Source organism: Podarcis filfolensis (assembly GCF_964270895.1).
Source record: "Podarcis filfolensis genome assembly, chromosome: 6".
Taxonomy (NCBI): Eukaryota; Metazoa; Chordata; class Lepidosauria; order Squamata; family Lacertidae; genus Podarcis; species Podarcis filfolensis.
In genome coordinates, this window is record NC_139609.1 from 59,795,231 (window position 1) to 59,809,800 (window position 14,570).

A 14,570-nucleotide genomic window follows, 5' to 3' on the forward strand; every position below is an offset into this window, starting at 1 on the left:
CTCTGGGAAGAGCATTCAACAAAAGGGGAGCCACTGCAGAAAAGGCCCATTCTCATGTTGCTATCCTCCGGACCGCTCATGGAGGAAGCGCATGAATGAGGACCTCGGATGATGCTCTCAGGGTCTGGGTAGCTTCCTATGGAGAGAGGAGGTCCTTGGGGTATGCAAGTGCTTAAAATAAACACTTTCTTCAATCCTCTTTCTCTGTGCCATGCACCATTTTATAATCTTCCTAGGGGAGCTGCATCCTTTTGATCATTTTGGTTGCCCTTTCCTGAACCTTTCTCAACTCTACAATATCATTTTTGAAGTGAGGGGACCAGAACTGAATATAGACATCATTCTGTGTCTGGAAAAAAGCCAACCAAAGAAGAATGGCAAATCAAGTTGATGGACTATGCTGAAATGGCAACATTAACTGGGAAGCTCAGGAACCAAGAAGACAATAAATTTTAAAAAGAATGGGAAATGTTTATAATGTATTTTCAAAATTATTGCAAACAGGTCAAAACAGCAGGATTCTAAGTGCACCTGTAATGTAACAGAAAGTATAGATAACTTAGGAAGATGAAAAATTGGAGAAGTATTGATATGCAGTTGAAAACAGAATTAAGAGGACCCATGGATGGGATGGGGCGAAATCAGGAGATTCAGAGTAATCTCGATATGTGGAATACGTTTGATCTTTTGATGTAAGTTTATTCTTCTTCTTTCTTTTCTTTTTCTATCTTTTCTTTCTTTATTTTTGAAAATCAAATAAAAAAATTATTAAAAAAAGGAAAAAGCTGCTATGAGTGCTACATTTCTTCCTCTCATAAATAAACCTGTTAAAGGCAAATCTATATAATTTACCATTGCTGGTAGGTATGGATTTCCAGAGAGGTATTCATGTTAGTCTCTTGCAGCACATCAATCAACAGGGTACTGTGACACCTTGAAGACCAACACATTTATTGTGAAATAAACTTCACGCCGGTAGATGAATGAAGTAACATCTTAGTTGGCTGGAGACAATAGCAAGATGGGAGTTCAAAGGAAATGAAATGCAAACAGTATAGTCAGAGATAATTAGAGCTTAGATATGTGTTAAATAGGCACACCTTTAACCCTTGAGAATAGCAGATTGGTAATAATTGAGATGATTGGATTGCAAACACCTGTCGTGTGGCAGGGAGCCATTCACAAGAAACAGTCAGAGCTTATAAATGACAGGATATCTGTGCTAATGAACAGAATAAAAATCCTTTGTCTCAATTGAACTCACAAGTGATCTCATTGAACTTCAAGAGGTGCCCCTTGAAGACCTTTGTATTTAGACTATGCAACAGTTTAAATTTTTGTTATTGTTCAGCCATTCATTGTAATAATTTTGTACTTTATGGTGTTTTATTTTCTGTTGCGTAAACTGCTGTACACCGCCGTGTTATATTCTATAAATAAAATAAATAGGGTTATGTCCAACATTCCCACTCCACTACTGCAAGGGGCATGTGCTCACAGGACAGAACTTTCCCCTGCTCTCCCCTGCAGGTCCCCCCCCACAAGCTCTGGAGGGTGTGGGGGACTCTCCAGAAAATATTTTTGGGGGTATGCAGGTGTATAGGAAACAGAACTCCCCTGGATCTGCTTTGGATACAACCCATAAACTTTTTGATGAATTGTAATTCAGTTGCTCAAGGTTGCATTCTCCCTTTGAAGTTCACTAAGATCACTTAGAGTTAGAATCAACACACAAATGAAAAAACATTCTGAAAATGCTTTTTTTTTAAATTAAAAAAATACATTGAATTTTCTATAAGGCTCGCCATTGCCATCTAGTGTCACATTGTATATTGCACTTAAAACACACTTAAAACATTTTATTTGCAGCTGTATAGCTGATTCCTGGAATCAGCTATGGATATTGCCATTTCCGATGAGGGATTTGTGTCAGTTCATTTGTATACTGACCTGTCTGTCCAGTGTAGAATGCAGAAGGCCATCAGTGAGTTGTCAGCATAAACCACATGGAAGATGAGCAGATAATGAATCCCCTGGGCCCTGATATTGATGATGTTTAACTTCTACTTTATATACCAGTACTTACCAGCTAAGGTTTCACTTTATTCATTTCAGTAAGTGGGCTTGAGCCCATGAAAGCTTGTGCTGTCTTCTCCCTCCAAATCCACAGATTATTCACTGACTGTTTAATGTCATCAAATTTTCACTTTGTCTAGCTTTATTTACTTATTTATTTATTTATGCTACCTTTAACCAGCAATTTAAAGCAGCATTGAACTACCGGTGGAAGCAGATTTCAGGTTTATATTCCCGGGCGAGTACTAGCTGACCAGAAACCAACATATTCTGGAGAGCTGAGACTGATTTTTAAATAGAATCATAGAACTGTAGAGTTGGAAGGAACCATGATGGTAATCTAGTCCAACTCCTTGCAATGCAGGAATCTTTTGCCCAACATGGGGCTTGAACCCACGACCTTGAGATTATAATAATGATAATTTATTATTTATACCCCGCCCATCTGGCTAAGTTTCCCCAGCCACTCTGGGCAGCTCCCAATCAAGTGTTAAAAACAATACAGCGTTAAATATTAAAAACTTCCCTGAACAAGGCTGCCTTCAGATGTCTTTTAAAGATAGGATAGCTGCTTATTTCCTTCACATCTGAAGGGTGTTCCACAGGATGGGTGCCACTATCGAGAAGGCCCTCTGTCTGGTTCCCTGTAACCTCACTTCTCGCAATGAGGGAACCGCCAGAAGGCCCTTGGTGCTGGATCTCAGTGTCCGGGCTGAACGATGGGGGTGGAGATGCTCCTTCAGGTATACAGGACCGAGGCCGTTTAGGACTTTAACGGTCAGCACCAACACTTTGAATTGTGCTCAGAAAGATTAAGAGTCCCGTGCTTTCATGCTCTACAAACTGCACTATTTCCTGTGTGACTCACTTTGTCCTTTAGGGAAGGTGAGCACATGACCAGAAGTTATGCAATGTAGGCAGGATAAGTGGTGTTAAAAGGAGAATATCACATGGCCTGGTAATAGGAGAAAGCTGTGAGGGCTGGGCATTGGAGTAGGGCAGGGCAGGCAGACAAGGGAAATTTAGGGACTGTGGATTAGAGCCCCTATGGGGCTTGGAAGTGGGGGTTGTGTTTTACATACCAATAGGATCAGTGAAGCTTCAACTGCAGACCTTTTTTAACCAACAGAAAAACCACCATGAGCCGTATAAAGAAATGTCATCTTTATTTTACCAAATATAATTTATCAGTTAAATTGGCATCTGTCAATTCAGTTACAGCAACTATAAATAATGAGTTTCTTTTTCTTTTAATAAAGGTGTAAACCAATAGCTTCATCGTCATTTGCAGCCAGGTTTAAATATACATGCATTTGAGTGCAACCGGTGAGAATAAAATTATTCTTCAATGCTTTGAGATTAAATTCTGTTCATACACACCCACTTTGTTCCCCCATCTCACCCCACTGCATACATAATAAAATCTAGGGATTCCACCCAAGTGACATGCACACACTCCAGCTCCTGGGCCTGGGGCTAATTCTTGCAGCCAAGACCAGGAGAGTTACACTCTTTCACGGGATGCACAGACACAGACTTTGACCAGAGAAATGGATGTAATGAGGAAGAAAAGATGTTCAAAGGGGATTCCATGTATAAAGAAACGGATTGCTCCAATGTTACAAAGCTGAAAACTTAGATGCATCCAACAGTACAACACACACAGAGGGGAGACAACTGAAGGTCATTATAGAAGTTTAACATTTAACAGCTATGGGAAGGCAAGATGAAAGTCCCGGGCCCTTTAGATAACACGGAGTTATGTTGACAAAGCCCATTCTTAAGCAGAAACTGAGTTATTTACAAGTACTCCCAGTTGAAAGTCAGAAGAGTATCGCTTTCAGCTGTGCAAAAACTGTTATTCACAGAAGTTTGACATCTATATCCACATCTACTGTGCCACATAATTAAGGCTACCCTGCAATGTAGACTGAAAAGATGGCCTTAGATACACTTTTGCACTGTGGTCCCAAAGCTTTGTTATTGATGGCTTGGTATGAGGGCGCCAATGCTCAGGGCAGTCTGAAATAGGCCTCTTGAAGCCACAGGACTATGGTAAAACAGCCCCTGTTTAAGATTAACAGCCTCAAGAGTACAGTGGTCCAATTGAGCCCTTTATGCACCACTCTGGCACAAATTTCCATCTAGATCTTTCATTTTGATCACAGTTCAAGCCTTCTGAACTGGAGCAACACTGCCTCTAAGAGTTATTTAGAAGGTCAGGGTCCCAAATCCAAATTTTATAGGAAACTCATTTATGCTCTAGCCCAGCAAGCATAATTGTTGCTAGCAAAAGCTGCCCTGTTATGCTTAGTGGGTTTTTTTTAATATAAAAAGGCAATACACCTTTCTGAAGGCAACAGGTATTCTATCTAATCTCAGGTCTGTTAGGCATACCAAGTCAAATCTAGTACCCCAATCTTCTTTAGAAGACCATTGCATATTCCAGACACATCCATACTAATTTCCTCTCTGCACTTCAGTTTCATTTAGGAATTAAAGCCAAAAGGAGAAAGCACATTAAGAAATGATGCTCCACCGTGGAGAAGCTAATGGAGAAGTAAGTAAAGAGAGCTTAAGTCAGACATGGCCAAACTGGGCCCTCCAGATGTTTTGGGGCTACAACTCCCATCATCTCTAGCTAACAGGACTAGTGGTCAGGGATGATGGAAATTGTAGTCCCAAAACATCTGGAGAGCCAAGTTTGGCCATGCCTGGCTTAAGTAGAGTTTGCATTGAAGAAATGTGTTTGATTAGAGTGCTTAACAAGAATAGGTAGACATGACCTACATGCAAGTAAATAACAGCACAAGAGGCCCCCATCCAAGGACAATCTGGAGTCTTCACTTTCATTCCTAGGATGAATGAAATGGTCCCCTTGTCACACCTTGTTTTAGGGAAGCTACGTGGCTGTTTCCATTTACGTTATCTTGAGCTACTCATTCGAAGGGTTCCAGCTCCATGAGGGCCAGAGCATGGAGCTTGCAGAACTTGTGGTGAGCATGGTGCACTTCAAAAGAGGAAATGCACTGCTCACAGAAGCTAATCTGTATTTCCCCCAATGTTCCTTGGCCAGCGGAGCTCAGAATGCAGTAAAATCCGGAGTGCTCAGGCTCTAGGATCCCCAGTACTTGGAGTCTTCTACAGAACTTTTGAGACTAAAAATAAATGTCATGCTTCCAAAAAAAATAAAAATAAAATGCTGTGTCAGTTTCCGGACAGTTACTCTGTCAGATTGGACGACATTTCTTCAGATTGAGTGTCATAAAATAGAACAATTTATTTTTAATACTACCAACCTTAGCCAGAACCTGCTAGTGTTGAAAGTGAGCGATGGGTCTTACTTGCTGCCATGCAATGGACCCACAAACAAACCCAGGATGTGCCATATTTAATGACCTCAACATAGAGAGGGTAACCTCTAGGAATTTATTTGACAGAGTGGGGGGGTACACCAAGCTGATCTTCCAGACAAACACTTAAGACATACAAGTGAAGAGCTTTCATCCCTGAACACGTGAAGACTTTTGATATGAACCAACTGCTCTGTACTATATAAGGATACATATGTGTCACATTGCTAGGTTGACTGGGAAATATCCAGCATCTGTGCTGTTGCAGATGCCCTCAGATAATTTGTGTTGAGAACTCAGGGGCTGCAAGCACCCACAGTTGACGTCAAAGTGCAGCACCGTGACTCATCTCAACGCCGGCATTTAAAATTTGGAGACAATGATAATACGAAACCAGTTGGTTCATCATTTTTCAGATCAAAATGGACCATTCATAAACGAAGCAGCACAGAAGAGGCAATAGGTTTAAAAAGGCATTAGGTGAGAGCAAGCGCCCAGGTTCTGTGTAAAGCAGTGAAAATCCAACTCTCTTTAACAGCGATAGGCAGCTGAATATAAGCTGTACTTTGTATCAGCCTTTTTTAAAAAATGGATGATCGTGTTTTTACAAGGGAACTGGCACTAAGTAGAAACTAACAGGAACAAGGTGGATCTTAGCTGTATCACTTTTTTAAGACTATAGTATAAAATAGTGGAAGTCCACCATAATCATCTCTTCTTGAGTCCGGCTTTTGTGGACTCCACAGCAGAGAATGAATTTGGTCTATTCCCACCAATCATTCTGTTATTCCGAGTAGCCCAACATCCTTTAAAGAACATTCAGCCTAGGGTAGGATGCAACACAGTCAAATTTGAGTTACAGGGCAGTCTACTAATGGCAAGTGGTCAATTTTCTGAGCCACGAAGGCCTTGTTTGTGGTCAAATCAGATGCAGTACTAGCGTTGACAAATTGAAGGAAGCATGCACAGAATCCAAACCACTGAATCCGATTCAGAATCCAGTTGTGACAACAGGCGAATAACTCTTATACCTAGGTTCAAATAGCAAAGCAAATATGAATTGCATCTCTCTCAAACGTAAACACACACACACACACACACACACACACACACACACAGGCCCTTCACATTTAGTGTCTTGAGTGGGTGCAAACTGGGGAAGGTGGGATTTCTTAAAAATCTGATCAATTGTTCTGTAATATCCTTTAGTTCAGATATTAACCATTATGAAATTGCACTTGGTGATTGTCTTTACATATTTTTCTTCTTCTTTTATCCTTCCTAAAACATTTTTTTCCTGTACAAACTTGGCTTGAAATATAAACCACATAAAATTCCCATTGAAAATAATGAGAATCCAGTATCAAAGTTAAAGTCCCAAAGAGAGACAGCGGGTGGCAAGCAAGGCTTTGTAGAAGGGGTGGGGGTGGGGAATGTCACTGAAGGAAAAGAGCCGGGGAGTGGAGATGCTGAGGAAGGATAGCTTCAGTCCCCTACGTCTGTGTCTCGGTCCCCAATGAGCCAGAGAATATGGAAGCTGAGGGCCAGCAGACCTGTCCCAAGCAAGTCGCCCAGCGCTGTCAGGTAAGGTATAGAAAAGTTGTCCGGGTCCATGCCTCTGCCCCACATCCAGTGGACCATCCAGTCGGCAATGTAGAGAAGAATGAGAACCTATAAGACAGAAGCACAATGCGTCACATTAGCCACTGATGCCAAGGCCACTGGAATTGCATGTTTGGTCTTGAACTGAAGCACTAAAGAGAGCCAGTGTGGTGTAGTGGTTAAGAGCGGCGGACTCGTAATCTGGTGAACCGGGTTCGTGTCTCCGCTCCTCCACATGCAGCTGCTGGATGACCTTGGGCTAGTCACACTTCTCTGAAGTCTCTCAGCCCCACTCACCTCACAGAGTGTTTGTTGTGGGGGAGGAAGGGAAAGGAGAATGTTAGCCACTTTGAGACTCCTTCGGGTAGTGATAAAGCGGGATATCAAATCCAAACTCTTCTTCTCTTCTTCTAAAGCAAGCCTGGTATACACAGCATTATCCAATATTTTATGATAACACAAGCCCTAATTCAGTAATAAGGGCACAACAGCCACTCCTGCGCAAATGTGGTGGATTAAAGGGAATTAACGGGGACACAGCTCTTTTGGGAAAGACTCCCCACTTCTAGCAATGCAGTTAAGTTCCAATTCTAAAGTCACCCAGTAGATTTACAGGGCCTTCCTCTTCAGTTGCTAAGCATCTACATCTTTTCCAGTCCCAGGGCCACATTCCCTTCTCGGAGCCACATGCCAACAGGGGATGGGGCCAGAGGGAAAAGCAGGCAGAGCAACAAAAGCAGATTTTCCATTTGTACAGCGCGTTTCTACATAAACAACCCCCTCTCTGTTCTTCAATCCAAGGAAGCAAGAGGCATGGTCAGAGTTGAAGGACACATTCCAGTCAGGCAAAAGCCCTCAAGAAGGTGGCAAAGCAGGGGTAGTGAGCTTGTGCGGCCTAGAGAGATTCCCAAGGGCCAGATGGAGAGACTTGGAGGACCACATTTGGCCCTCAGGGCTCAAAATGTGGTCAGCCAGCCCTGCTGCATTTGGGACCCTCCTGTTCTGCTGAATGGAGCCCAGGACCTCTGTCCCAAAGTCCTGCCCTGATGGCATCACTATAGCAGGGCGAACAACAACAGCAAGCTGACTGGAAGAGAGAAGACTCTATAGTCTGAAATACTGTGGCTGCTCTCACCTCTGGCCTCCTCTCTCTACAGCCCCAGGACCTATGGCCAACTGGCAGGACAAGTGATGCTCTGCACATGGCTACTCATGAGAAACAACTATCTGCCCACCTCGCTTGCTGATGCTCCTCAGCCTGATGGAGCTGTGAATGAAAGCCATTTTTATTTTTTAAAAATTTTATTAAAGATTTTCTTGTTTTACAGAAGTATGTGTAATGTCTCTCGTATTTTTTCCATGTAACATTTTTACAAATCAGTTTCATTTGTTGAGACATTGGGGGGGGAGATGGGGGGGTAGGGTGGCGATGTTTCTATTTTGCTTAATGTATGTAGGGTTTCGTGTCAGCGTTGCTCATGCAGGTTCTCTGCTGTTCATTTGTGTTTCTTTGGTGGTGAGAGAGGTTGGGGCTGGCCTAGGGTGTGGTTGTTTGTTTGTGATTGGCTGTGGTGATCTTTGTTTTCATGTGTGAGTGGGGTGGGTGGGTGTTTTGGATCAGGTTAGCCATATTGATTTGTATGCTGTTGGTGGGTTATTGTCATTGTCTTGTTGGGCTGTGTATGTGGTAAAGGGGAGCCATACCGGGGTAAAGGCGTCTTCTTCTGTTTGTCCCCATTTCAGTTTCAGTTTATTGGTTAATTTTTCTAGTAGGGCTGTTTCCCATACTATTTGGTACCATTGGTCCATGCTTACTCCTGACAGGTCTCTCAAATTACCATTACTACAAATCGCTGTAAGTAGTAAGAGAAATACTATCTTATGCAAAGGTCTCCCTCCAGACCTTTGGAAACGAAGCAACCTGTACTATGCAATGTCCCTGAAATGATAAGTTCACCAAAGTTCCCTTCTAAACTTTCCAAGCTCCTGCAAGCATAGTGGGGGTCCATGAGCTGCATCTGGCAGGATGTTTCCTTTCTTCCCAGGAGAACTGCAAGTCACTTCCCTGAGGTTCTGTTCAGCTGCTGACATGACTCAGAGTCTGCAGCTACTTCCATAAGCGTCAAGGAAGTGGTCAGTTTCGGCAGAAAGTTCCCTGGCCACAGCCTCTCTTTCCTCCCGTGCTTTGCAGTTTGTGCCCAAGAATTATGGGAAGCCAAAATCCGCTACAAGGACAGCTGAGAGTAATCAGAACCCTTAGCATCCATTTCAACAGCCTCGTCCCCACCCCCTTCCATCATTCATTCTGGCTGACTTGACAACTTACTACTGGGTAAATAAAGTCTTGAACAAGGGAGGGAGGAAATGGCATGCCCCACATTTCCTTTTCTCAGCAGGAAAACTAATTTCTACCCTTCTGTGGCCATACAAGAGTCTATGCGGGAGGAGAAAGAGTTGTAAATTCCTCTGTCAGAAACTACTTTCAGATAAAAGCTACTCAAAATCTAGCCTAATCTTAGAGGATATATGCTCAATGCAGTTATCTAAAGTGATTAGGACCTGAAGTGCAGTACCTCAGAATTGTTGCCCTTAAAAATAAAATAAAAGCACAGAAAGTTTATCTTTCTCCACGCACACAAGACTGAGCATCCTAACCTGTAACTCCAGAAATCTATTTTACCTACTTATCTGGCTGCAAAAAAATTCCTTAGGCCATCCATGGACACTTTGAAGGTCTCCAGAAGGCTAGAAACCTGTTTAAAAATATTTCCAGAGAAAAAATATTCTGCCCCCCCCACCTGTCTAAAGTTTTGACTGCTCCATCCCTATCCTATACAGTGGTACCTTGGTACTCAAATGCCTTGGTACTCAAACGCCAAAAACCTGGAAGTGTTCTGGTTTTCATACGATTTTCGGAAGCCAAACATCCGATGCGGCTGTCGGCTATTGTTTCCAGAGCACCTGCACCAATCAGAAGCTGCGCCTTGGTTTTCGAACATTTTGGAAGTCAAATGGACTTCCGGAACAGATTAAGTTTGGCGCTTTTGTTTTTGCTATTTATTTTGCGTTTTTGTTTTTGAGGCTTTTTCAGTTACTTTGTGTTTTTGTGACTGTGTGGAACCCAGTCCAGCTACTGATTGATTGATTGTGTGACTGTGGAAATGGATAAAAATCCCCCATCCAAACAATGACTATCATCAGTGCAGGTAAGAAAAAAAGTCATTTTAATTTTTATCATCTACAATACTGTCTTATTTATTTTATAGTATAGTACATTGATTATTGCTTTCATTTTATGGATCAATGGGCTCGTTAGATAGTAAAATTCATGTTAAATTGCTGTTTTAGGGGTTGTTTTTAAAAGTCTGGAATGGATTAATCCGTTTTGCATTACTTTCTATGAGAAAGTGTGCCTTGGTTTTGGAATGCTTTGGTTTTGGAATGGACTTCCAGAACAAATTAAGTTTGAGAACCAAGGTATCACTGTATTGGTTCACCAATTAGTCTATTATCCAAATTAGTAGGTTAGGCATTGGGACAGTCATTTAGATAACTTTATTATGACAACTAAAAAGGACTGAATTGTTAGTATAAACATTTGTTTTAAAAAAATCCCATGTGCAAATATTGACTGTGCTTGTACATGGCATAAAATACCAAATAACTTTTTGTTTTATAATGTGCAGAAACATAACATACTTTGACAGAACAGCAAACTGGAGAACATGGTATATTTTAGATAGTATTTCACTATAAATGTTTATTAGTAGAAGAACAGAGGTTGGACTCTTATACTTACATGGAAGTAAGGTCCATAGAATTCAGTGGGACTTGCTTAGACATATCAAAGCCTGTGAATTGCTTAAGAATTGCATGTCCAAATACAGCTTTACAAAAAGGATTTTAAACTGAGCCTGGCACTATTTAGTTATCAGAGATTCAACATTTTCCAGAACATTAAGTGTCAGGAGAAAAACTGTTTTAAGTTTATAACAGTGGTACGCATGTCATAATGGAAGCTGCATATGATTGAGAGAAATCATATTGGTAGATGTCAGCTCTGTTAAGCAAACAAAAAGGAAATCTTTTTTTTAAAAAACTACTGATTTTTAAAAGTAGTAACAATATATTCAATTGTATCTTTGAAAACAATACTGTATTCTGTAAAATGTGTCTCATTATGCCAAAGGAGGATTGGCTGCAATTCTGTATACAGTCGTACCTCAGATCCCGAATGCCTTGGTACTCAGACGTTTTGGCTCCCGAATGCCACAAACCTGGGAGTGTTTCAGTTTGCGAACGTTCTTTGGAACCCGAACGTCCGACAGGGCTTCTGCGGCATCCAATCAGAAGCCGCACTTTGGTTTCCGAACGTTTCGGAAGTCAAACGGACTTCCGGAACGGATTCCATTCGACTTCTTAAGTACGACTGTATTCCCTTATCTTAGAGAAACTTCCACTGAATTACGCTAGAAATTACTTCAGATCTCTTTATAAGTTAACTACAGATAAACTCCTAGGGTTGCTGACCTCATTCTTCCTCCTTCATCCTCAGCTTGGAAGAGGAGACATCTTTTGTGTCTCTCCCGCTGAGATGTAAGAGGAAGCATGGGTCATTGCATTCTACACTCAGTTAAGTTAGAATTAGGAACTTTCCTATCAAGCATGTGTTTCCTGCAATAAACATAGCTTTCTTATTTTCCTAAACTCAGAGCCTCAGTGTGATTATATGCAGAATAAGGCATGCTCTTCCAGCAGTGATTTGGTATCAAGATCAACTTCTGTTGATGTGCTTAAACTCCAAATGCTGTCAGCATCCTACGCCTAGCCATGTGTAGGTGGTCAATAAAAGATCCATGTTCATCATTCTAATCAAATTCCAGTCTCACCATTGACAAGCTAGGTCAGGCAACCAAAGCCAGTGCTTACCTGGAGAAGTGCTGCAGTCATGTAGAAAATGATAAAGATCAAGGTGAGTGTTGTGTGGCCGCCTTGCATGGAGCTGATGGTGTAGAGGAAAACAAGGTGGCCAGGAACCACCAGGAGGAAGAGCACGCGGGCAGACCGGGAATTCACATCTGCAGAACAGAGGTAAAGAGGCAGCTGAGGAGTTAGCATCACCACCATCATATTTATTAGTCGCTTCATTTCAGAAAGTCAAACTCAAAGAGACTTATGAAATACAAGCATTAATATCAAGTGTAAAACAACCTAAAAATACAAGTAATATGTATAAAAGAGCAGGGTCTAGGTTGGTTCACATGGGGAGAGGTGGTCCTGAACCACATGAGGCTTTATAGGTCAAAACCTGCACTCTGAACAGGGCCTATAAACAAATTAGCTGGGTGTGATGTGCTCAGATCGTCTTGTCCCAATCAGCAATTAAGCTGCTGAACTCTGCACCAGCCATCTTCAAAGGCAGCCCCACATAGAATGCATTGCAATAATTTCACTTAGATGTTACCACAGCTTAGACAACAGAAGCTAGGTTATCCCACAAATTAATTAGGAGAAGCAGCCTTGACTTGTTCTACCCATTAGACAGAAATCTATGTTCCGTGTCAAGGTTACATGATTAGAATTATATGATAAACAATCTCAATTCCTGCAACTAAAATATGAAAATAAGGATAGTGTATTTTTATTTTGCACGTTCCATTCAGTCACATAATTGAGACTTATTTGTCACCAAGCGGGATATGAAATTAGTTCACATTTGTCAGGACTTGTAGAAAGTCTGTGTGTAACAGCAAGCAACAGGGATCAATGAACCCTCAGCAAATGAATGTGAACAAAGCTCCACCCAAAAAATTTCTAGTGCATCTTTGCAACGAATTGCAATTAATTTCTGGGATTTTCTCTACATCTGTGATGGCTTTCTTTAAGCACATTTCTAGCCAAGGCGACAAAGAATCCTTAGGAGACACTGGATTCTGCACTACAAGCTTTATTCTGAAAATTGTAGTCATACAAAGTTCTAGACCAGGGATGGGGAAAGTGTGGCATTCCAGAAGTTGTCTGACTGCAAGTCCCATCAGCTGCAGACAGCATGACTGATGGTCAAGAACGATGGTAGATGTAGCACCATTTGGAGGGCCACAGGTTCCTCTTCTCTGTCCTAGGCCGTCTCACTGAAGGAGAGCTGTATGGACTGACCCAGAGCCAGCTTTATGTTATAAGAAGGCATCACTACAGAATCTGGTAGGAATTGTACCACTAGAAAATTTGCAGGCTCACTCAAGTGTTTTGTAATATTAGCAAGAGCTTCAAAATACCGGTAGTTCCACAGATGCAGTTTGTAAACCCACAGAAAACTAAATTGCTTTTAATTTACATGAAGATTTGTTATGGAGAAGAAGGAAATGGAAAAACAAGGGTTTCCAAAGACACAAGGCCAAACTGCGTTTAGAACTAGCTACACAGAACTCCCAAAATTTTCTAGGATACAGGAGCAAGACAGGAGGAGATGTGCTTAGATTGACGGAGTTCCTACAGGGAAGTGAATATTTAAGTTAGAGTCAATCAACAAATCTTCAGTTGGTCTTCCTCTCTATGAAGCAATCAATCTTAGCTTTGCTTTTGAGATGCTGTGACTTTAAAAGGACATGTTCAAAGTGGGAGGCAGTATACTATACACATTGGCTACCTGAACTGAAGAAAGTGCTGCAAGGACTTGGACATTTTCGAGGGGCTGCCTCAGAACTCTCTCCAGGCATCCCACTCATGTGGAGGTAAGTGGAGATGCGGCTGGCTTGGACAGCCACCAGATTGCCACCAACACCTAGAAAGAATGAGGAGAGAGAAAGAGAGAGAGAACCATTGAAATAGCTTCCCCGAAGAATCCGGAACCAATTCCTGGACCACTTCAATACATCCCCCAATCCTTTTTACACATGCTCGTATCTGTCCTTCCTAAGGTGTCACTTAAAAAAAAATAAATCTCTTACTACTAATTATATTCCACCTTTCAGAATACAAATCCTTCCAATGTTGGTGAAACAAGTATCATTAAATTACATTTTAAAAATACACAACGAATCAAGCCATGATTAAATAAATCATGAAAGTTGTTCCCAGTAGGCATTTGGTAGTAGAAAGGCCTGGGGCGTGTGTGAATGTGCGATTGGAGCAAGTGAAAAGAAACTCACCGTTTATAACCGGTGTAAAGACTGCCATCCCTGCAAAATTTGGATCTGACACAGTTTTATCCAATATCAGTCCTCCAACACTGAAACAACAAAATGGAAGAAAATGAAGAAAACATTCAGGGCAGAATAGCTATCTGCACAAAAGAGTTACTGCCAACTTAGCAACATTCCGGTTTTCAATGATGCAATGAAGTCACTCAGTGAATTACTACGATTCCTAAAAAACTTTATTTGAAAGATTTCTTTGAAGTGTATAAAGTGCTTTTGAGTCAACTGACATCCAGTCATTTGCAGTCTGTCTTCACTGAGGCTAAGAAAGATGGATTTCACAAAACTAGTTTCATGTGACTAAATGATGTCGTAAAAGAGCGACTCTCAGTCTTACTCTGAA

At 41.5% G+C, this 14,570-nt stretch overlaps 1 protein-coding gene across 7 annotated transcripts in view; it reads right to left on the reverse strand.

The window, feature by feature from the left end:
- Positions 1-3,225: 3,225 nt before the first annotated feature.
- The window catches only part of SLC41A1 (solute carrier family 41 member 1), a 41,582-nt gene continuing 30,237 nt past the window's right edge, over positions 3,226-14,570 (reverse strand). For 4 of the 7 annotated variants that reach the window (XM_083617137.1, XM_083617138.1, XM_083617139.1 and 1 more), the window contains exons 8-11: positions 14,180-14,259; positions 13,678-13,812; positions 11,961-12,109; positions 3,226-7,100 (exon numbers count right to left, since the gene is read on the reverse strand). In XM_083617137.1, coding sequence (XP_083473263.1) covers positions 6,915-7,100; positions 11,961-12,109; positions 13,678-13,812; positions 14,180-14,259 — 550 coding nt within the window. In that variant the 3' untranslated portion in view covers positions 3,226-6,914. The remainder of the gene's footprint in view (positions 7,101-11,960; positions 12,110-13,677; positions 13,813-14,179; positions 14,260-14,570) is intronic. The other 3 variants (XR_014548986.1, XR_014548987.1, XR_014548985.1) reach the window with 2 other exon arrangements.